The 25498-nt window shown below is 33.1% G+C and overlaps 2 protein-coding genes across 3 annotated transcripts in view; one reads left to right on the top strand and one right to left on the bottom strand.

The window, feature by feature from the left end:
* LOC130446644 (uncharacterized) overlaps positions 1 to 22264 on the bottom strand; it is a 109334-nt gene extending 87070 nt beyond the window's left edge. Inside the window, exon 1 of one of the 2 annotated variants that reach the window (XM_056783012.1) lies at positions 21652 to 22264. In XM_056783012.1, the coding sequence (XP_056638990.1) occupies positions 21652 to 21726 (75 nt within the window). In that variant the 5' untranslated portion in view covers positions 21727 to 22264. Of the gene's footprint in view, positions 1 to 20798; positions 20824 to 21651 lie in introns of those variants that run through there. The other variant, XM_056783013.1, reaches the window with a different exon arrangement.
* On the top strand, positions 232 to 17454 carry LOC130446643 (kinesin-related protein 8). The gene is made up of 6 exons (XM_056783011.1): positions 232 to 295; positions 454 to 574; positions 3847 to 4080; positions 10849 to 10981; positions 15308 to 15462; positions 17079 to 17454. Exons 2-6 carry the CDS (start codon positions 458 to 460, stop codon positions 17313 to 17315), a joined length of 876 nt encoding a protein of 291 aa, XP_056638989.1. The 5' UTR covers positions 232 to 295; positions 454 to 457; the 3' UTR covers positions 17316 to 17454.
* Positions 22265 to 25498: the final 3234 nt, after the last annotated feature.

Here is a 25498-nt window from a genome sequence, read left to right as displayed (position 1 = left end):
TATTCAAACAGTGGGATGATTGGTTTCATTCGTATTGCTTCTCATAAATATCATACATAAACATCATGAATTTTACTTCGAAATCTGAGTTTAAATCATTTCTCTGTCTGCAAATACCTGAGTTTATATCAAATTTTTCTCGGTCTAATGTATACATACATACGTTCATCTTCTCTCAGCTCATTGGATTCTAATTTTAGACAGACGCGACTTTCAAGAGGTAACGAAGCTGAAAAAGCAAAATTTAGACGCCTTTCAGTTTACTTTCAGTTACTGTAGCATTCTGTATAAAGAGGTGAATATACAAATATAAATACAAAATGAATATACACATCTTTTAAAAACTTGTTTTGATTCAATAAGATATAGTGGAAATTCTTTTTCCAACGGAAAATATAAACTTGTACAGAATTTATTATCGAAAAGAATAACATGAATTCCTTTTGTTTTCAGAAAAATGCCGGTTAAAGTAGATTGTAGAGTGGGCGATGCCGATAAACACGAATTTGACGTGAACTGTTTGTTATTTCACCAAGGAAAACTATATAGCGGATCGGATGACGGTAAAATAAAAGTAAGTTTGAAAGAAATTATTTCGAAGTGATACTCAAAATATATTATCAGTTTGGATTGCGCATCAGAGGTTAAAATTAGAAGTAAACATATTTTTTTAATGGAAATTTATTTCTATCGTTCCAATGACTCAGAATGTCACAGACGAACTTGACCTCAAATGTTCTAGAAATAATTTATAATCTTTGGGATATTATTGGAATATTTTTGAGTTGATTTTGATATTTGCACCGCTATTGAAGTAAAACCTTGTTATATTGGATTCAATTTCACGCTACCAACACTCATATTTCCGACTTGCAACCAGTAAATGGAAATTCTTCTACCGCTCATACATGTACCCAAAAAATCAGTTTATTATCCTAGCTATCATTTCAAAACTAACTTTCTGTACCTTCAAGTGAATTATCTCGATTTTCGGTGTCCTTTTACTAAAATTTCGTTAAAAAACAGATAAAATCGTGATGTTTCGACCTGTTATTTATCAGATTTGACATTTTTCATAATTATATTAATCAAAAGATCAACTACAACATAATTATCAAAATAAAAATTATTTTCAAACCAAAATTAATGAGTAACACCCAAATAAATGAATCATAGTTAGATTGAATTGTACAAAATTGAATTATACATTTCACTTAAATGGTAAATAACCTCTTGGACTGTACAATGTAATTTTTAATCGGATAAACTCTCACAAAAGTAACAGGAAATTATATCCCGATAGATGAACGTTGTCATCACAGGTTTTCTATGAAGCCCATTCTATGAATCGTGAATCGAACAAAGTTACAATTGAGAATAACTACAAAAACACCTATTTCTAGAAACTACATATATTGATCAAATTGACCAGTGTATTGATTAAAACCTGATTTAAATAACCTTGGTGTAATCTATGCATATCATTTAAATTTTGAAAAAACAAATTCCCATCACTAACCTCACCCAACCTATAAAATTCAACTTTACTCATAACGGCCTAACTTATTTTCAGCTATGAAAATTTATTATCATTACGTAACCTAAAAATTCACATCGATGAATAGCAGCTTTAATCAACAATTTGAAAATTGATTTTTGAAGCTTATGAATTTGATCATTCGCGCCACATTCATCATTTTTCATCTTTGTTATACTTTTGTCCATTTTTTTATATTGTTCTTTGACCACAATTTCAGTTCCCGATGATGAATACATACCTAAGTATTTAGGTCAGATTATGATTGACACCAAATTTTTTCTTTATGAATAAAGTTAAATTTTTAAAGGTTAGTTTTCTTACATAACCCATAAAATTCCTTTTTCAAAATTAAAAAGATGTACATAGATTACACTGAGGTTGTTTACACACAGTTTTTTATCAATACAACGATCAATATAAATTGTTTCTTTAAACAGGCATTTTTTCTGGTTATTACAGTTGTTAGTAATTTGACAGATTCAACATCCATAGAATGAGCTTCATAGAAAACATGCTCAGCAGCGAACATATGCCAGAGTTTAATTTGCTGTCACTTTTGTGAAAGGTTTTCTGATTGGTGAGTGACCTCTTTGATTGAAAACTGTATCAAAAATCAAACAAAAAATTTTATAGTTTATGTTAGTCAATTTATTGATTGATGTTCTATCTCTAATTCTGTGGTACACTATATCGTTAAATGTTCCGTTAATTCTAGAGGAGTCTTTGATGCAATAATCATTGTTATAATTATAGGATTTTGTCAAAATTTCAGTTAATCAATGAGTGAGAGGTTCAATTGGAGTGTTGGTGCTACAATTGATCGAGGAGGTAATTAGTAGTCTTAAGCTATTCAAAAAACTTAGTTCAGAATCTTATGGTACAATTATCGGTCTTAATCATATTTTAATAATAGATTTCCTCCAACATCGTTTATCTGATAACGAGAAAAATTATGTTTTTCTACCTTTTCTCCAAATAACTTTTTTGTATTGTTACCAGCAACGAATGTTCAGAAGAAAACTTGAAGTTATACGTTTTTTTCTAAATTTTGTGAACAATCATGCGAATAAGAGCTTTTGATCTTAGAAAGGGATGAGCACAGGAAATTTTGTTATAGGAAAGACTTATCTGAATTTCATACGATCAATTACCTCCTGAATTTTGTCGCATGAAATTAGAAACACCCTGTAGATATAATCAACTTACTGCTTTCTAGTGTCATTCTGTAACATATTATCATCAAACAACCATCTTAGACAAGTGCACTCACAGTTCAGACACGAAGAGACGTAAGTTAAAAGGAAATGAAAATTTCAAAACACTTTGAGAAATATGCAGCGCTGTAAACAACATTCTAAAGATACAAAAGGTAAATGGAACGCCGAATGGAAGAGGACTTGCACAAATATGTGAAGGATGCTATTTATGTCCGACAGGAAAGCATCACACAACAAAGTGGGTTGTGAGACGGACGAGCTGTTAGCAGTATGAGAACAACAGAAACATTCAACTTCTGTTGAAAAGAAGTTTCATGTAACTCTATTTTTGGTGATATATTATTGAGTTTAATTGCTAACGGAACATCTTTGTTTTCATACATCATGGTATTTCAAGTTCGGTGACGAAGAAGAATTAAGTTTCTTGTACTGGATTTGATTGGAATTGAATATTGAAAATTTTATTGTTCCATAATGATTAGATTCTGAAGTCCTGGTAAGAATTAATGCAAAGTAAAGATTTGATTTTGTTTCTATTATTACATTATTTAAGAACACTTATTGCTGAAAAATATTCCAATATATAAGTAAGCGGCTACACCAAGGTATACCAAAAATCAAAAGTCTACATTGATTTATGATTTATACTTTTGATTCAATAAAATGTGCCCAAAGATAGAAAAATAATGATTTTATTGAATTTTTGTAAAACTAGAACTAATTTATTAAGATTTGACATCGAATCAGCCCCCAATTTACCTTAAGCCAGGTTGTCACTGCGCGAAACTGTTTCCCAAAACTATTCGCGAAAAAGTCCTCGGAATCCACGCGAAACTAGCGTGAGCCTTCAGTTTGTGCGAGACAATGACACCAAGTGCAGCCTGATCCATTTTTCGCACATAGTGCACGTATACACTATGAACCATCGGCTCAATTTGCGAACAAGTTTCGGGTTGAGTACGAAGACGAGAATCGTTTCGCGGAACAGTTTTGCGAAGTGACCACCCGGATTTATAAACAGGTATTGTTTAGGCACGAAGGGGCCTAAAATACGCATAAACAAAAAGTTTTATACGATTTGCTTTTTAGGCATGGTCAGCAGATCTCAAGAAAATCGCCGAAGTACAATCCAATCCTTGTTCTGTTCTATGTCTAGCAGCAAACGAAAATTCTTTGTATTCCTCCTCGAACGAAGGCACTGTGAAATCATTTGAATTAGACACGTTGAAGGAGAAAGCAATTTTGGCGCAGGATTCGCAAGCTGAATATTGGAAAGTTCGCTTTGCTGACGGTTGTTTATACTCCGGAGATCAGGAAGGAAACGTGAGTGTATAAAATATCATTAAGTTGAATTTTCTTGAATAGTTGTTATTAGTACCTATACTGGCTGACGTACACCTTGATAGCAATTATCTTCTTTAGAAATCTGAGGTAAATTGAAGCCGACTTCATCTGCTCTACATACGAGGTGTAGTAATTTAGTTACAGAAATTTATCAAAATACAAATAAATTGAGTTTCGCTCATAATTTTAATGACCTACACGATTATTCGAACGTTACCCCACAATTCAAAGCAATCTTACTATTAAATCCGTTTGGAACTCCTTTGACTTCCTTGGAACACCTTCGATTTCCTCTAGCCCACCATGATCAGTTATTTTGAGGTAAGGAAAAAGTCGTAGGGAGCAATATCGGAGCTAGGGTGGTTGCCACAACTTGGATTGTGTTTCTCGATATTGAATCACGATACTCGGTCATTCCTCCATTCTTCATTGACGAAAGAAGAGTTTTGGCAACAAAGGCATTTCATCTTAAGGTGAAGTCACAGCTCAAAAGAAATTATCATGGTGATGCAGAAGAAGTTAAAATTGCTGAAAACGTTCACTTCAGACATTAACTAAGGATGATTTGATTCGTGGATTAGAGTAAAGTTAAATAAAGGTGGATAATAAATTTTGGGTTAAACTTGATAAATTTCCGGATCAAAATTATTGACAGCGTGCAACTGATTTTTCGGTACGTCCATATTGTGAATGAGCCTCGAGACGAGCGAAGCGAGGCGAGCAACAGACGAGTCCAACAAAGTAGTATTTCAGCCGCGGCATACACAACATTTTTGATTTTTTTGCAGTGTACCCTTCGTTTTGTTTCTTCAGGAAATTGATGAGTTTTGGATATTTGTTGATGTGAACATCTTGTTTTATTGCAAGAGAATTTTTAATCATCGAGAATGTAGACCACAAAGTAGAACTTTTCCAGATGCTAATTTTTTTTGAAAAATAAGCGAGCACTACGTTTTTCGTTGAGTTTTTCGCCTTTTTTTTGGTGACATCACTTCATAAAGTGTTCGTACTGTTTTTCGTACCTTGCACCAGATTTATCCGGCAACAAATTAAGAACGGCCGCATTGTTTTTATCGGTGAAATCAGGGGGCGTGTATTCGAGTAACTCTTCATCGCTGATGTTTTCTTTTTCATAATCACTAATGACAAAACTTCGGATGAAACAAATAATTTCAGAAAATTAAAAATTTAAGGTTACGCAAAATCATCGAAGTGAAACTGTCAATTGTCAAAATTGAAGTGGCTAGAGTCACTCCAGTGCGCCCCGAAAGTGTTTTGCAGTACGGAACTGTCACTTTAACTACATGGAACACTTAAAACGCAACTTTCGGTATGTAAATGAATACATAACGAACAACTTTCAGATGGCGTCGTCTAAACAGAATATTGGAAGACTAGGAGATCTGTAAATGACAGTCTTAAGCAACATATAGCTCATTTTTAAAATGGACGCACATCAAACTAGTGAACTGCAGGAATACTGTCATTCATTAACATGCATAATAATAATAATTAAATATGCATTAGAAATGAAAAATTGTTGAAAAGTTAATAGATTTTTGGATGCTGAAAATATTGATTTTGATAGATGGAAGAATAGTAACAGTAAAAAATTTTCGTAACGCCATCCGAATTCAAAATAAAGGGAGTTGAAGATTATACACATTTTTTATGATTTTGCCGCAACTACTGGTAACATTGTATTCAAATTTCATGCGAATATGTTTTGGAAGCTGGTACATCTAATTAATTTGTTTTCATGTCTGATTCTCATAGAGGGCGCCGTTGCAGGGCTCCTAACAAGTAGTATTGAAAGTAACTTTTTCTATATTAGATTTATTAAGCAAAACTTAAACTCAAGTAAACACAAAAATCATTTAAGTTGATAAAACTCGATACTGTGTACCGTTTTCGAAATATTTTGATTTGAAAATTATCATTATCATAATTTTTTCGGTAATTATACACTTTCACGGTCACCTGGTTTTTTGGCTCTAGAAAATCGAAAAATGGATGGATTTTAATGATCTTGGTCTCAAAATGTTCCATTTTACGGCGGATTTATAAAAAAAATAGTAGAAATAGCTGGAATGAAAATTTCTCATAGTTTTACTGTTTTAAATCGTAAAAAAAAACGGTTTTGCAACATAATCCTTTACAAAAAATTATGATAATTATACACTTTCGCGGTCACCTGGTTTTTTGGTTAGGTTAGGTTAGGTTGGCTCTAGAAAATCGAAAAATGGATGGATTTTAATGATCTTGATCTCAAAATGTTCCATTTTATGGCGAATTTACAAAAAAAATACGAAAATTAAAAAAAATAAATATTTTTTACAGTTTCATGACTTTAAATGCAAAAAAAAAATGACTTTCTACATATAATCCTTCGTAACTGTTTCTGACGTCGTGGAATCAAGTTCGTATATTTTTTTTCGCAATTTACATAGAAAAATGAATACGTATTTTGAAAAAGAAAGTTTTTCTACTATTTAAGGTTTAAAACTATTAAAAACCGCAAATTCAGCCACTACCCTCGTGTTTTTCATAAATTCGTCGTAAAATGGAACATTTTGAGACCAAAATTATAAAATTTATCTATTTTTCGATTTTTAATGGTCCAAAAACTATTAACATTGAAGAATATAGTACGAAACTATTCACGAAAATAATGAGATAATTTTTTGGAAAGTAAAACTATGAGAAATTTTCATTCCAGCTGTTTCTACTAATTTTTTTTATAAATCCGCCGTAAAATGAAACATTTTCAGACCAAGGTCATTAAAATCCATCCATTTTTCGATTTTCTAGAGCCAAAAAACCAGGTGACCGTGAAAGTGTATAATTACCATTTTTTTGTGTCGGAATTCGTTCCAGCCAAATAACGTTAATTGATTCAATAATTTAATATACTGTATTTTTTTGAGGAAACCGGCTATAGGATTTCCCATGTTACCATTTAAACTCCATGTTAACTTCGGGTCGCCTATATGCGCGGCCAGACCCTTCTAGCTCCGGGGGGGCGGTCGATCCCCCACCTTTTCGAATCTGACAATTTTTTGTTCATAATTTTTTATTTTCTTAATGCTATTTTATTAAACGCTATGAAATTACATTTATTTTGGTTTTTGAATGAAAAAAAAAACGAATAACTTTAAAAAATGACAGGTCTGACTCATAGATTGAAACTGTTTTCTTTTTTATAATTTAAAAATATTTCTCGGACACCTAGCATCCTAGAAATATTTTATGATAGAATTTTTATTAAACACTAAATAAAGAACATTAAAATGAATAGTACTTTTCAAATCAAAGCTTTTCGATAACAATTTTAAACATAATTTTTGGTTAAGAGGACCAGAAGGTGTTTCACACTTTAAATAAAAATTATTTTTAGGACGCTAGGTGCCCGAGAACGATTTTCAAACTATAAAAAGAAAACAGTTTCGAGTTATTAATCAGACCTGTCATTTGTTAAAGTTGTTCGAATTTTTTCATTCAAAAATCAAAATAAACTTAATTTCATTTCAAGAAAAGAAAAGGAACAAAAAAATTGTTATGTTATATATCAACAATAAAATTCAGATAGAAAGACTGACCCGAAAAAGTAGGCGGTCGACCGCCTCCCTGGAGCGAGAAGGGTCTGACCGCGCAGATATGCCACCCGAATTTAACATAGAGTTTAAATGGTAACATGGGAAATCCTAAGGCCTGTTTCCTCAGAAACATACGGTATACTGAATTATTGAATCAATGAACGTTGTTTCGCTGGAACGAATTCCAACAGAAAAAATTAATCCGTAGAAGGAATTTCACGTTAATGATAATGTACGTAGAACAAATTGAGTAAGTTCCATTTTATTGTCCGTCTTTGAAGACAACAACTGGGTTATCGAAAAGAACGTCAGACAGTGTGTTCAATATTAAATTGTATTGTTTTGCAAACAATTGATGAAAATGGAACATTGAGCTACATAACCCGCGGGTTGAGAGTGTGAAGCTGATGGTATAAATTCAAAGTTTAACAAAAGTTTGGAAGTTGTTCGCAGAACTCGGTATTTAGCTTGTTACTCTTATAGCTACTTATCGAATCAAAAGTTTGCACGGGTTTAACTTTAAGCGAACAAATTGTTTACCCCGAAACTTTTGAATTATCACATTTTTATTAATTGCACCGAATCCCGCTTCTACCTAAAGATACTCAAACTTTTCATCATACAAAAAACACAAAATGTTATACATCATTATACATATGTTTACATATATTTAATGATTCACTCACAATGTTTTATGTAACTAATAATAAATTAGAAAGGATAAAACTGGATGTAACAAAACGTGCAATCTTTTGATGCAGTTAAAAATTTCGATGATTCTTCCATTGAATTTTGATTTTTATATTATTCAAACTAGAAAACCTTTTGAAACTAGTACAAAATGATTAATATTGTTTGAACAATATTCTACCGTGATGGTACCAGTGCCCGATACCTTGAGAATTCATTTTGTACACTTTAACCCACTTAAAAAGTATTCAAAAAGGCTTATGACAGATTTCTAGTATGAAAAACATAGACCAACAGTCGAATAGAATACAATAACAATCTTTTTCATGAAAATTGGAATATTTTTGAAATTCCAGGCTTATAAAGTATTTTTGCCGTGCAAGCATAGAAAAACCCATTTCTGGATGTGTAATAAACGATAGATTTTATTATAATAATTTGATTAAAACGTAAAAATTCTCACACTGAATGGAAAACAAATAGAATGGGTGCAAAAATATAAGTATCATAAACGCTTAAATGCATCCAGACGAAGAAATCAAGATCAGAATTGAAATAGCTCGAAAGGTATTTGTTAAGTACTCCTCAATGTTTACAAAGAGAAATCTAAACCTCCAAGTCAGAATAGAATTCATGGAATGTTATGTGTGGTCAGTACTGCTGGAAACCTGGACCTTGAAAGTTCTAGTGATAAAAAAACTTGAAGAATTTGAGATGTGGCTCTATAGACGCATCCTGAAGATACCCTAGGCTGACAGAATCACCAACGACGAAGTACTAAGGCGCATTGGTCGCTAAAGAAAGCTGTTGACAATTATTAAGATAAGAAAAACATTTTACATAGGACACATCTGGCGCAACGACAAATATCTACTGCTACAAAATTTTAGATCTTAAAAGTTAATTTTCTCAATTATGATTAAAAAAAATTATATTGCTAAACAGAGGACTGAAATCCCTTTTCATCAAGGTACCCCCTTTCTTATTTAAAATTTTCTATGGGGTGCTGGAATAATTTTAATATTTTTATACTGTAAATCGTCAATGTTTGCCATAAATATACACTAGCGAGCAAAAAATTTTCTTGTTCTTTGAAATTTTACGTTTTCAGATAATATTCGCAAACTGTTCATCGTTGCATGTGCTCTATGTGATACTCTATACTAAAGAAAAATGCATTTTTTTCTTGGATTTAATGCTTTATTTTGAAAAAACGAATTAACACTTTGGGCGAAATTCAATATTTTGTTGTTAGGGAAGATATAGAACGAACACAATAAAAAACTTGACACAAATAACGTGTATTCCCTCCTCTTGCATTGATGAATGCTTGAAGTCGGCGTGGCATACTTTGAATTAAGTTGCGGATCACATTCTGGTCGATGTTATCCCATTCCTGCAACAGCAATCTTCTCAGCTCCTGGGCAGTTCTTGGTGCTGGTGTGTGTCTGCGGATCAGTCGTCCCAACTCGTCCCAGACATGTTCTATGGGATTCCTGTCTGGGCTGCGGGCTGGCCAGTCAAACCGCCTAATTTATACCTCATCCAGATAATCCCTGACAATTCTGGCTGTATGTGGTCTCGCATTATCACCATGAAAGGTATAACATGGTCTTCTAGCACCTCCGTAATGTACCTGTGAGAGGTTAGTGAGCCATTTTCTATGAAGATCAACTCTGTACGAGCTTGTGCAGTGATTGCCACCCAAACCATAACGGACCCACCACCAAAAGGAAGACGCTCGTCAATGCAAACTTCAGCATATCTTTCCCCAGGTCTTCTCCACACTCGTCGACGTCAATCTGGCCCAGTGAGGCAAAAACGCGACTCTTGCAAATGTCAATCTTGCAGTCCGATGCTGGCGTTGTAACGAGAGACTTGTATCCATTCTTCTGAATGACAGTCCAGCAGCATGAAGTCTTCTTCTAACGGTCCATTCACTAACGTTGACATTTCTCACTTCTTCCAACTGATTTCGAAGTGAAACCACAGTAGCTGTCCTATTCTGCAAACTTGTCGACACCAAAGAACGGTCATCTCGTTGAGTGATAACTGTTTTTCGTCCAGACCCTAGTATTCTAGTGATCAAGCTAGTCTCCAGAAAGCGCTGGTACACCCTTTGCTCACCACATAGACTAGCACCTTGCAGTTTCACGTTGCCCCCGACCATGTTGTAACAGCGCAACAATTCTTGCCACAACAATCGGATATAAAGACATTATGGGCCTGTTAAATCACTACACTTTGCAATCGTTAGGTTTTACACAAAGAATCATTATTTACCAATATGTAATTATAATTCTTATATTTATAATTTCCACCAACCCAAGGTCATTTAGTACTTCCTTTTTCCCGGTTTACCTTGTAAATTGCATGTATGTGCCTATGATGTTCTAGCCTAACTATAGACAGGTCATGATGATTTTTATGGAAAATTTATGAGAATTTTTGGACGTTTCAGGTGAAAGTATGGAAAGGAGAAACGGCATATGGGAATCTAAACATTTCCGAGCCAGTGAGAGATATGGTTGTTGATAAAAATTTATTGTTTACGGCAAATTTGGATGTTATTGTCACCGAGCTAAAAATGGGAAGTGAGTAAAATTCTGATCTTTATGATAGATATGTCTAGAAGGTCGGACATAAGCGAAATCTTTAGATGAACATAAGTTGATTAAATCCATGTTACCTATATCCTAAATTCGAAATGGTTGATTATGATGGTAGTAGATAGATTATCTTGATTTTATAGGTGTGTGAAAAATGATTTGAGAACATTTTGAAGAAACTTGATCCCTTTCTAGTTGTACCAAAGAGTTAGTAGAGAAAAACACCAATTTTGATACTTCTTCTACTCCTTTTTACTATATTAGTGTTTTGATTTTCTCTTACATTAACAAATGCAGAAGCCGAGGAGCTTTTGGAAACTCACTTTGCTTAAACAAGTGTATATGGAAAAACGGAAACAAAACGATAAATAAAGTTTCACTCGATTTCATTCGAAAGAAGCGATGGTCCGTATCAACTTGATTGATGCTCGAAAAAACAAAATCTTTGCCTTTGAAAACTTTTTATTAGTTCAGTTTCTCTAGCCTGTAGTGTAATAAATCATAATTTTATTTTTGAAAACTTCTATGTCCATAGACTGTGGCATACATTTCGTGGCGTCTGTGTGGTGTATGAAATATTATATTTGACTTAGCTCCGGTTTCTTCACGTTCTAATGAAGCGCCAAATAGTTATTTTATTTTATTTTAATTGTCGAACAAATGTTTACCGTTTCTTCACCCTAGTTTGTTTGAATCCGAACTAACTAATAAGTATTTGTCACTTTATTATGTATTCAACAGATGCTGTTGATGTTCATGTTAAAGTAGTCGCTAGTTGGAGAAATACTTGTTGGTCTGAAAATTATAGTTTATATTGAAAATAATTGCAAAGAAAAAGAAAACGGTAAAAAAATTTCATTATCGGACCAAAAATAGCAATGATCAATTTTATGACGAACGGAATAAGCTTGTTCTGAAATTTTCTGTATTTCTTCAATCAATTCTTCATCAAACAAATCTTTTAAATCTTTAACAGCATCCAACCAAGAATTTATTCGTTATACCACCACCACGGAAATTGCGAAGTATGAATAATAAAAGTCTCTGGGGGTGGAAGACTATTTTACACAAAAAAATGGCTAGGTTAGGTTAGGTTGGGAGAGGGTGGAGAGAGTGAGTTTTTAGAACGAGAGCTGGCTATGAGCGATTGGAGGAATTATTTTAGGGAAGTTTGTGCGAACTCATTGCTCCGAAATCGGGAGACCCGGCATGACTGTGGAGATTCACGAGTGCGAGTTTATGTGAATAATAAAAATTATTATGGAAATATAGGAATGGAAATATATTGATGTTTTTTCGTCGTTATTATTATTATTATTATTAGTTTGGTGGTGGTTGTATAACGAAGAAGATCCAATTATTTAATTATTTGTATTTCGAATATTTCCAAAAACGAACTAATCAAATATAGGTATAATAAATAATGTATAATATTGTAGGTTAAGTTTCTACTAAACTCTTTAATTGACAGTTATGAACGCCAAGTAACTTATTTGGTAAATAACTCGATTTAATCGGAGGTATAATTAATTGAAAGGTGAAGAAACTTAATTTTTGGTTATACGGTGAATAATAGTAGATACTTTATTATTTACCGAATAACCAAAAATTCGGTGTCTTCACCTTCTAATAAAGTAAACCTCCGAGTAAATCGAGTTATTTGTAGTAGAAACCTAACCTTAAATATTATACTATATTTCAAGTATTCATTTGATCGACTGTGGCGTAACTTGTATAATATTACATCGTTCCAATATTCCGAAAATGCGTTGGAAAGCTACTGATATTGTACGCCTTTTCAGTATATGTCATTCATTTGAAGCGTTAACAACAATAATTTTTTTTTCACTCAAATATGTCGAACTTTGTTTCTGAAAAAGTATTTCTGCGGGGAGTTCTTCTTCATTACTTTAATATGAAGGAAAATGCTGCCGAAAGTCTTCGTAATTTGGTGGAAGTTTACGGTGAACATGCTCTAGCTGAGCGAACGTACCAAAAGTGGTTTGCACGATTTCAAAGAGGTAATTTTGACTTGGGAGACGATGAACGTCCTGGGCAGCCAAAAAAGTTTGAAGATGAAGAAGTGGAAGCATTACTCGATGAAGATTGTTGCCAAACACAAGAAGAGCTCTTAGAAAATTTGGGTATCAGAAACCATTTCAAAACGTTTAAAAGCAGCTGAATATATTCAAAAGCAAGAAAATTGGGTTCCACATGAACTCAAGCCGAGAAACGTCGAAAGGCGTTGCATGTCCGAAATGCTTCTGAAACGCCATAGAAGGAAGTCATTTTTGCATCGGATTGTTACTGGTGATGAAAGATGGATCCATTACGATATCCCCAAGAACAAAAAATTATATGTGAAAACCGGCCAACCAGCCAATTCAACGGAAAAGCCGAATATTCATGGCGCGAAGGTGATGCTCTCTATTTTGTGGGATCAGAAGGGTGTGCTGTATCAAGAGCTGTTGAATCCAGGTGAAACAATCAATGGAGAATACTACCGAATACAATTAATCTATTTAAAGTGAGCAGTAGTCGAAAAACGCCCGGAATATGCGACCAGACATGAGGCAATAATTTTCCATCATGACAGCGCTCGGCCCCACGTTGTTATTCTGGTTAAGAACTATTTGGAAAACAGTACCTCACCCGCCTTATAGCCCAGACCTTGCTCCTTTTGACTACCATTTGTTCCGGTCGATGCAGAACGCCCTTACTGGAATACGGATTACATCAGAGCAAGATATCAAACATTGGCTTGATTCATTCCTGGCTGCCAAGCAATTTTTTGGAATGGGATCCACAAATTGCCAGAAAGATGGGAAAAAGTCATAGCTTCAGATGGGTAATACTTTGAATAATACTATTGTACATGTTTTTCTTAATTAAACGATTATATTTTGAAAAGAAAACACGAATCAAGTTAAAGATCACAATAATTTCAGTGTTTTCATTTTATCCACGTACAACAATTATTGCTAATAAAACAGAAATTGTTATTTGTTGCAGTTTTCATGGACTTTCAAAATCATACATATTATAGTAGATCTCTCAAAATGTTATCATCGTTCTCTACCTCATTTGAATTGCACCGACTGTTTAAAGTACGTGTATTTGGATGGAAATTTTTGTCACAGTAGCCCGGATTGAAAATATATACCAAACACATTTCAATATATTCAAATATTTTATTTTGAATAAATTAACTATGGAAACCCCCTTGGCTGTATTTCTTGGAGCTCTGTTGGCTCTGTTTGGGTTATGTCCCATATATTGAAGGTGAAAAAATTATTTTTGCTACATATTTAGGGATACTAAAGGCGAATCGAATTTTCAGCCCTTGTAATACGAGGTCTGGCTATTAAATAACGAGACTGGTTACGAAAAAGTTTTATTATAAAAATTATTCTACATTGGAATGGTCCCCTTCAAGTAGTACTGGAAGTCTTCTTTGGTGAGTGCCTTTAGGAGCTCTGCCGTTTTTTGCTTCTCCGCTTTAACGACTCAAATCTGGTCCCTTTCAAAGCAGATTTTATCTTTGGAAACAAAAAAAATCACACGGTGCCAAATCTGGTGAATACGGCGGGCATTCGAGCCCTGCTTCACAGATAGCGCGTTATGGGCAGGTGCGTTGTCCTGGTGCGAAATCCATGAGTTGTTTTTCCACAACTCGGGCCGTTTTTAAGAACTAGTTCTCGCAGTGTTGCCAAAACTGACAAATAGTAAGTCTGTTTAACAATTTGACCCTCTGGAACCCATTCAGTCATCACAATATCTTTAATGTCGAAAAAAAAACGATCAATATTGTCTTGAGTTTTGATTTGCTCTCTCGGCCCTCACTAAAGCGCTTACACTACTCAAAAACTCGCGTACAAGATAGAGAATTGTCCCCATAGGCTTCTTGCAACAATTTATAGTAGTCAGTCGGAGTTTGTGACGGAAACGTGTTTTGGGACGTGCATAGACAAGATATCTAGATCCCTAACGCACTACTCGTTTTGTACCCCAACTGTCTAGAGCGCCCTCTAGGCACGTAGTCTCGTTATTTAATGGCCAGACCTCGTATTTACCGATAAAGTTAATCTACAGAAGAACATTGTTTCAATTACGATAATGCACCATCTAGAATTGGTTGATTTAAATGGGTTCGAGTGTATTGTCAGAATATAGTTACAAAAATAAATATATTTTTTAATAATACGGTCAAAGTGATAATAAGGGAATATTAGTTATTAAAATATTTAATTTTCCTTGTTTTTCCTTCTAGAATCATAGTAAGTTGCTTTCATTTATACATTATTGATGCAGGTGAACATCTACAATTTGGACTGAAGAAATCATTGACTGGAAGTCCGCCGATAACATTGATTGGCAACAAATATTTCGCATTTTTAACTCGGGAAGCTACAGACATCATAGTTCATGAAAATAATGATCACTTCAATCAAGTTACAAGAACTCAGGTATGCATATGTACTTTTATTTACTAATTGTAACGAGTCATCGGAGCCAACAGACGCATTGAAATTCCCATTCTCATTTGACAAGCCTCCCATATGACGTCACGCTGGAATCAGAAAGTTTTCTTGGCTATTAAGATTAGCTTAGGGTTGTACGTATTTACCGGTTTTTGTGTGTTTGGGTTATTTGTGCTTAGCGGCTTACCCAGTATTCAAGACTATTGTAGAGGTGACCTAACTGTTTAATGTTTTTGAAATATTGTACTTTCTATTACAAGTTCATTTTGCCAGTTTATGCCGTGGCTACAAACAAAAATACTAATCGAAATACCAAAGAAAAAGGTATTGAATACTTTTCAAAAAATGAAGCAGTGGATAAAATTAATTAAAATCATAATAGATAAATATCATAAATTACAAAATTATAAACGGATTTTTAAAGTTAGTTGGTATAATTCCTATTTTTGTTTAATAATTATACCCATTTTATGTTGTTGTCGATTCAAGTATATGGTATTAAAATTGTTCATTCACATATGATTCGATCAAAGGAATAATTAAAATTTATTTATAATTTGTCAGAAATGAAATTATTCAATCGAATAATTTCATATCGTGTTATGTTTGTTGGTTATTTAATCAATCAATGAAACGTTTCTGTTTTGCTTTAGTTTTAGTTTCACTATGTACAATTAAATTATTAATTTATAAGTTTACTGTCGGTTATTCCTAACCTCCGTCTCCTGTGTCACTTCTGTGTCACTTATTTATGTTTCGCGGGCTGTCCAACCTCGACCTTGTTTGTTGCCGGTTCTCAACACTAAGGGTCTATTTACACTACATTTTGGAATCAAAATAAAACTTTATAACAGGTTCATAGCATACATTATACTTCACATTTTGATTCCAACGTGACGTCACATTGTACGAGACAAATATGGTGCGTACCTGCGCATTGGCATACCGATATCTCTCGCGCATTAAAAAAAATTCAAATAGTTGATATGAGGACTTACTTAGAACACGAATTCGCTTCCGAGAACGATAACAAATCAAAAATAGTCTTCTTAACTGACACAATGCGGATATCGGACTAATTACGAATTACTAATTACCTTTGGCTCGAGACTAATTAACCGACATTTCGCGCACATGTGGGCAATTGAGAGTGTGATTAATAATTGCTCGCGGGCGTCATATTTGTATTATTTAGAATATTTGCCTGCGGCTCCTATTGAAACCATTATCTCCCTGAATAATTTACATAAGCTAATACGAAACGCTATCCATGTAAGGGTTGATTTAACCCCGCTATTACCCAGTATTTGCTTACCGAAAAAAGTCTACAAGAATACTTTTATCAATTAATATTATTAACAACTAAAAATAAGAATAATCACAGAAGCGTATTTTTTGAAAATCAATTACATTTAAGTGATTTTTTTTATTATGGGAATTCAAAAAAACATCGTTTCGCCCTCTAAATAAATACGTCAAAAATTACTCAATTTTATTTTTAATTACATGGTTTTTGACGGTTTTCAGTATTTCTGTAAAAAATATAAACACTATCTCCTTCAAAAAAAGGCTATAACATAACAAATAATTTTTTTGTATAGGGTGCTAGTGAAAAAATAATAAACGCTTTGGCAGGAGTAAATTGGAACGACAAATTTATTCTCTTCAGCGGAGGCTGGGATAAGAATATTAAGAAATGGGTTATAGATGGATCCAGTATCAAGTTGGAAGCAACAGTTGATGTAGACATTATTGTTAATGCCATTGCAGTGGGAGACAAAGGAGAAGTTTTTGCTGGAGGAAGCGATGGGCACATTGTTCGCGTAGAAGTTCAATGAAACTTACTGATTTAAAGCATCTCATATGCTTCCCGAATGAAGTCATCTGTATTAATTAGTTTCGCTAATTTCATTTCAATATAACTAATTTTTATTTAGTTCTAACTGTGTCTTATCAATAAAATTATAGCATTAGCAATGCGTTTTATACTTATTTATCGATCAAAATTTCATCTGTATTTTTCTTAGAATATCCCAACTAATTTTTGATAGTATTCAACTATCACTAACTGAACTATATTGTACAGAACAGTGCAGTGGTCAGAACAGTTGTACGGAGTGGAAACTCGGACTTTGAAAGCTCAAATGACCAAAAAATTTGGGATGTGGCTCTATAGAGGTATCCTGAAGACACCCTGGACTGACAGAATTACCAACGACGAAGTACTAAGACGCATTGATCGCAAAAAAACTGTTGACAATTATTAAGATAAGAAAAACGGAACAGAATATAACAGAATGAACAAATTTCAGCGTCGGTGAATTGCTTCATGTTTCAAGGAACAGTGAGGCATTTAAAAACGTGGTCGCCAACCATAAGGCATAAGAAGAAGATGTACAGAACAAGACAAAGACCATAATTGCCTTGGTGTTGATATTGATGGTAAAGTTCAACATAGAACTGAAATTGTACATGTTTTAGACTTTACCTGAGTAAGCCTCGTTCTATTCAATTTTCCTTGGGTAAAGTTAGGATTACCAAACAATGACAAGGACATAAATGTTTTAAAATACATAAAAGTAAGAACACTAAATCTGTATCTTGTTAAAATAAAGCATAGTGATATATCGAAACCCCGCTTAAATAGTGCCATAAGTAAAAAAAAGTAAGCGTTTGAATTAATTGATTAATTCCAATTTCGATTTTCACTTTTCGGATGATAACTCAAAAGCTGACAAGGTTAGCAAATTAGTAACTATTGATATGACATTATTTGGGATCAAACTCTTAAGTTTCCTAGAAGAGATTTTAAAATTTTTCGACTTATGATACTATTGGAGCGGTGGTGCGATATGTACCAAATGACGAAGAACAAAAAATGGGAGTGATCTTTAGTGATTTTAGCTAATATCCCAGGATAATAAGCAGTTGGCTTATGGCGCGCATGCCTATTCTCCTGGAGTATTAGCTAAATGCCGGACAATAGATTATTCGTCGAAAAATGACCAAGCGTTTGTCTATTCTCCTAGGACTTTAGCTAAAATTCGGATAACAGCCTATTGAATTTACTGAATAAGATAAAAAAAATTGTGTGTGTCAGCTCCGACGCACGACTGGAGTTTACTCCTTAAGTTCGATAGTCTAACCAGACGCAAAAAGAGTTTATTTAACTTAAAAAAGATTGATACTGTATAAAAGGGTAAATTTGTTAATTAATGAAAATAATATACATATATAAAAATATATTTATTCAATTTATTCATTTCATATACATTTATTATTACTAATCGACGAAATATTTTACATTAAACTTTTTACAATAGTCAATAATCTCGATAATTCATATTGAGTTGATTATCTACTTTTGTGATGTTTTCAAATATATATTTATATGAACTACATCGATAATTATTAAAATATTTAATAAATACAAATTGCACATGCTCATACATATAATACATGAATTATAACATACCTTGCAACCACGCGTTTGTTAGATGTTCCGGCAATATCATCTACACCTCTTTCTGCCATAGTTATTTGAAAATACTTTCAGTTCACTTTAGCGGAACACAATGATAAAAATTAAAGCTTCACAATAACAATATTAATTATTGATATTTATAATAAAAACAGCAATATAAGTATGTCGACACTGACAAATTAGAAAGTTGCGCATCAAAGGGTGCGCACCAAAAACGAAACGAGGTCATTCATCGATAGATTTTACTCCTCACATTTTTCTCATACCGGGCCCCTTATATATGCAAATTGATTCTTAAGGAATAAACTCCAAAAATAGAATAAAAGAAGTCTTATTTATTTATTTTTTGCATGTCAATAAATCATTTATTGCAACATGCGGAGGCTTGGTGACATTGTGATTTACATTTTATTTTATTTTAAAACAAGAGCACCAGTTTGTTCCGCATTGTTTACCTAACCTAACCTAACCTAAACTAATCTAACCAGTCTGAGTATGAGCTTCTAAAATTTTCTCATAAAAATCTTCTACAGGTACACAGTAAATAACACCATCTGTTTGTTTTTATCTTCTTACGATTACATGATATTCATTTTCGATTTTCAATAGTTCATAGCTATTCACATGATGATAGTAAGTATTGTAAGCTTTGGGTCCAGCTTCTCTATCTGGAGGACCAGCGAGTAAAATTTGCTTTACTTTGTCTAACTGTTCTTTATCCCATATATCTTTATCCCCTTTTCCAATAGATATTCTATTATCCGAATTTTAGCTAAAGTCCCAGGAGAATAGACAAACGCTTGGTCATTTTTCGACGAATAATCTATTATCCGGCATTTAGCTAATACTCCAGGATAATAGGCATGCGTGGCCAACTGTCTATTGTCCTGGGATATTAGCTAAAATCCCAACTTGTCTATTGTCCTGGGATATACATATACATACTCGTAGATTAGGAAATCGATAATTATAATAGAAGAATGAATTGAAGATACGGAATCAGAAGAAGTAAACTGTGTTGTTGGAAATATCTCATGAAAAGTTAATCCGCCACTTTCATAAAAATTGCGTGATATTCATTATAGATTTATAAAAAAGTACTTGATCGTAAATATTCATTTTACCATTCTGTTTTATAACAAAATGGTCGCATACAATTTAGACGTATTCACAGTAACTCAAATGATAAACAGACTCAATAGCAATTCTTACACATATAATGAGACTAGCTTATTGTCGCTTAAATTATATATGGAAAGCGTTCTCTTTCAATTTTTCAATCTAAAATGGTTTGTCCAAATCTAACTCACAATATCTTGGTAGATATGGCAACGTTGATGTGAATAAGTCAAATCTGACACTGACATCATAAAGTTTGACAGTTTTAATGGTGAACGTACTCAGAACGTGCTATTTTCGTGAGATGAATTGCTATGACTTTTGACGCGGATTAAACAAATGCCGATCAACTCGTTTTGACTTTTGGTGATAAAGCACCGTGTTTGGCTGGTTTTCCGAATTCAAATCTACTATCTTGCTAGAAAACATCAATGCTGATAATACAAGATCGTCATAACCGTTAGATTAAGTCACACTCTGGCATTAGTTCCACTCGCATGACTGTCAAAAAGATTTGTTCGCGTTGTATACCGCATAATTTGATAATCGCTCAAATAAAATCTCGTGTCGATTTGTGTAAAGAAATGCCGAGAAAATAGAATCGCGGTGCATCAAACGACGTCTATAAGATCATGACAAGCGACTAATTATGGATCTACACATGCGAATCCGAATGGGTTTTTCAAGATGATCCAAATCCAACTAAAGTTGTACTTACACGAAGCACTCAGAAGCAAATGGTCGCTTTTTCGAAATAACTGGACAATGTTCCATTCCAATTCCAATTAGACCACCGCAGTATTCGAAAAAATCAGGGAAACCAAACGCAGAAGACGAATCATTCTCCACCACTACAATGAGAGTTCTCACATATCAGTTCAAACAAAAACGTTTTTGAACAGTTGAAACATCGAATTGATGAGTCATCCGTTGTACAACCCTTATTTGACTCCAGCTTCTTCTTATTTGCGCAGATCAAAAATGAATTGTGAGTTCAACGTTTTTCTACACCTGAAGAAGCGATTGATGCGTTCAAATCACATGTTTTGGAGGTACTCAATCGAAATGAACAAAATGCTTCTACAATTGATTCAAACGCGTGCAAAAGTGTATTGATATCAATGAATGCATTTATGAAAAATAATAAAGCTATATCCAATATTTTTTTTACCGATCTCAAAACTTGATTTCTATTTCTAAAAATTAATCGCATTCTATTCTAGAATACTGAACTCATTTTAGCAAAATTACTCTACCATTGAAAATGACCATCGAGATATTGTCATTCGAAAATAGATATGGAAGGCGTCGGAAGTAATTTAGAATAACATATAGGGTGATCTATCTGATATAAAAAAGTTCGTCATTTTTCCGGTAAAAAGGTAGATCTGACAACAATGTAAATACCACTATAATACCGGTTGTATCACAAGACCCATGAAGACAAAAAGTTGAAAAAATCGTACTAGTAGTACCTATTCGAGATAATTGATGCGTTTAGTATATGTATACCACGGAAAAAATATTGATTAATTAATTTTATTGTTTATAAATATATAATTGAAACTTACCGCGGTGTAGATGCCACAAGCAAAACTGCCTTTCCTCACCGATCTCCAGCAACAGCATGAATGTAAAATGGTCATTTTCTTTTCCGTTAATTCATTATGATTCACTTGAAAATTCTGGTTTAAATTTATAATTGAGTCCCTAAAAGTTAATTTCACTAAAAATGATCTTTAATTATCGGATGAGTAAACTTCATATTAGAAATCCGCACTTAATTCAACGTTTGTTTACATTACAATGTTCGGGAAATTTTTTTTATTCCAGAGAGAATTAGAGTTATTTACGAACTCCGGTCACGTAATGCTACAAGATATTCCGAAGTTTATTAGAATATTTTAGGGATGAATATCTACTAAGTTTCTATATATAAAATTTCAACTTGAGATGGAATGAAAATTTGTCATTTTCAAACTTGTAACTACATAAAAATTTTTATGTTTTAAATGTAACGAATACAGAAACGGAATGACATTTACGAAAGTACTACGTGAATTTATTTAAAAAATAACATCTTTACATTTAGTGTTAAAAAACTCTCGAATCGGAATTGTCGGCACGGTTATTCTATTAGTGCACGTCTGAAGAGTTTTTAGACGCTCATCCGATAACGAACTGAAAGCTACGAAAACTCTGAAAAGCTGATCTGTAGGATGCGCGACAGAGGAGCGCAAGATCGCGCTTCAGGTGGTTTACCATATAATATACAAGATTTTTTAATGATGCCATATACAGGGTGTTTCTATATGATCACGCTCTACCACAGAGTTTGTTTTTATGTCTGATTCTCATATAGAGCGCTGTTACAGGGTTCGTAGCAAGTAATTTTGAATGTAACTCTTTCTATATTAGATTTATTAAAGAAAACTTCAAGTGAACTCAAAAATCATTTAATTTTACACCAAAAGGGTACTTTTGATAAAAGTCGATACTGTGTACCGTTTTCGGAATATTTTGATTTGAAAATTATCATTAACTTGAAATTCCTTCTACGGATTAACGAAATAGCATTCATTGATTCAAAAATTTAGTATATGTTCGTAGAACAAATTGAGTAGGTTTCATTTTACTGTCCGTCTTTGAAGACAGCAACTGGGTTATCGAAAAGAACGTTAGACAATATTAAATTGTATTGTTTTGCAAATAATTGATGAAAATGGAACGTCGAGCTACATAACCCGCGGGTTGAGAGTGTAAAGCTGATGGTATAAATTCAAAGTTCAACAAAAGTTTGAAAGTTGTTCGTAAAACTGGGTATTTAGTTACTCTCATAGCTACTTATCGAATCAAAAGTTTGCACGGGTTTAACTTTAAGCGAATAAATTGTTTACCCCGAAACTTTTGAATTATCACATTTTTATTAATTGCACTGAATCTCAATAAATTTTTGATATAGAGATATAGGGTATTCAAAATTTTAAATCAAAATAATAATAAGCCAGAAATCAAGAAAATCTTTAAGTTATTCTTTAAAATTTGGTGACATAAACAGACTTTGGAAAATTTAACAAGTGGCGCGCTGTCAGGGTTAGTTGTCACTTTTATCCCCCTATCTTTTACGCCACTGAAGCAAATTCTTTTTTTAATTTTATTTTAAATTGCCTGATTATTTTTAATTAAAAAACTAATAACCTTTCATGGAGCTAAAATGAACGGTGTTGTAGAAATTTGCTTCTAATCAAAAGTCTGCAAGCACGTAAGTAATTTACAAATTAATTAATTATTCATTTAATTTCGAATAATGATTAAGGGTGAGTAGTTCAAAACAAATAAAAATTATTCATATTATAATTGTTCAAACTGTTTTGTCATTAAAAAACGTATCATCAGGTAATTTAAAACAAAATTAAAAAAAGAGTTTGCCCCAGTGGCGTAACAAAGGGGGGATAAAAGTGACAACTAGCCTTGACACCGCGCCACGTGTTCAATTTTCCCAAAGTTTGCTTATGTCAAAATATTACTTCATTAAGGAGCATATTCGTCAACAAATTTGAAAAAAAAAATTGAAGGTGTTCTTGATTCATGGCAAACTTTTGATTTCGATTTAAAATTTTGACAGTTTGACAGTGTCAGATTTGACATATTCTCATCAGTTTCAACTTTATGATGGCAGTGTCAAATTTGACATATTCACATCATCTGAGTACGTTCAACATTGAAAATGTCAAACTTTATGATGACAGTGTCAGATTTGACATATTCACATCAGTTTTCACATTCGGAGTACGTTCACCATTAGAAATGTCAAACTTTATGATGACAGTGTCAGAATTGACATATTCACATCAGTTTTCACGTTCGGAGTACGTTCAACATTAAAAATATTAAACTTTATGATGACCAGGTCAGATTTGACATATTCACATCATCTGAGTACGTTCAACATTGAAAATGTCAAACTTTATGATGACAGTGTCAGATTTGACATATTCACATCAGTTTTCACATTCGGAGTACGTTCACCATTAGAAATGTCAAACTTTATGATGACAGTGTCAGAATTGACATATTCACATCAGTTTTCACGTTCGGAGTACGTTCAACATTAAAAATATTAAACTTTATGATGACCAGGTCAGATTTGACATATTCACATCATCTGAGTACGTTCAACATTGAAAATGTCAAACTTTATGATGACAGTGTCAGATTTGACATATTCACATCAGTTTTCACATTCGGAGTACGTTCACCATTAGAAATGTCAAACTTTATGATGACAGTGTCAGAATTGACATATTCACATCAGTTTTCACGTTCGGAGTACGTTCAACATTAAAAATATTAAACTTTATGATGACCAGGTCAGATTTGACATATTCACATCATCTGAGTACGTTCAACATTGAAAATGTCAAACTTTATGATGACAGTGTCAGATTTGACATATTCACATCAGTTTTCACATTCCGAGTACGTTCACCATTAGAAATGTCAAACTTTATGATGACAGTGTCAGAATTGACATATTCACATCAGTTTTCACGTTCGGAGTACGTTCAACATTAAAAATATTAAACTTTATGATGACCAGGTCAGATTTGACATATTCACATCATCTGAGTACGTTCAACATTGAAAATGTCAAATTTTATGATGACAGTGTCAGATTTGACATATTCACATCAGTTTTCACATTCGGAGTACGTTCACCATTAGAAATGTCAAACTTTATGATGACAGTGTCAGAATTGACATATTCATATCAGTTTTCACGTTCGGAGTACGTTCAGCATTAAAAATATCAAACTTTATGATGACCAGGTCAGATTTGACATATTGACATCAGTTTTCACCTTCGAATTATGTTCAACATTGAAAATGTCAAACTTTATGATGGCAGTGTCAGATTTGACATATTCGCATCAGTTTTCACGTTCGGAGTACGTTCAACATTGAAAATGTCAAACTGTAAGTCCTTTAAACCAAAAAGACGGTGATATGTGGTTTTCACTATTGTATTTGTGTGATAATGAAGTTCATGGAATCATAATCTTAAATCAACAAAGTATCACAGCAGGAGTAGAATCAAAACATAACATCAATGAAATATCGACGTATTTAAATTGATGATTCTAATTCCTATAAATTGCATACTTACATCAAATCCATATTGCACCATGAATATGAAGAGAAGTTGTCATTGGGAGCCGAATCGCAATATCTTATCCTGCTACATTCTTTAGTGGTGAATCAAATTACAACCCCCGTTTTTTTTTAGAAATTAACAAAATTTTAGGGAAAAATTGTAAAAAAACTTCATGGAAAAAATTAAAAAACAATATTTATTTAGCACCGCCACCATTACATTTCACAATTAATAAAGCATATTTATCAAATTAAAATGTATTG

The sequence above is a fragment of the Diorhabda sublineata genome, chromosome 7 (assembly GCF_026230105.1).
Source record: "Diorhabda sublineata isolate icDioSubl1.1 chromosome 7, icDioSubl1.1, whole genome shotgun sequence".
Lineage (NCBI taxonomy): Eukaryota > Metazoa > Arthropoda > Insecta > Coleoptera > Chrysomelidae > Diorhabda > Diorhabda sublineata.
Note: the sequence above shows the minus strand (reverse complement) of the source record. Positions and strands in the feature narration are given on the sequence as shown.

What these genes read in the sequence shown, in the direction of transcription:
- LOC130446643 (XM_056783011.1), top strand. Translation starts at nt 458, where the DNA reads ATGCCGGTTAAAGTAGATTGTAGAGTGGGCGATGCCGATAAACACGAA. An exon ending in CACCGAGCTAAAAATGGGAA is followed by an intron (nt 10,982 to 15,307) that starts GTGAGTAAAATT and finishes TTATTGATGCAG; the next exon opens with GTGAACATCTACAATTTGGA. An exon ending in ATCAAGTTACAAGAACTCAG is followed by an intron (nt 15,463 to 17,078) that starts GTATGCATATGT and finishes TTTTTTGTATAG; the next exon opens with GGTGCTAGTGAAAAAATAAT.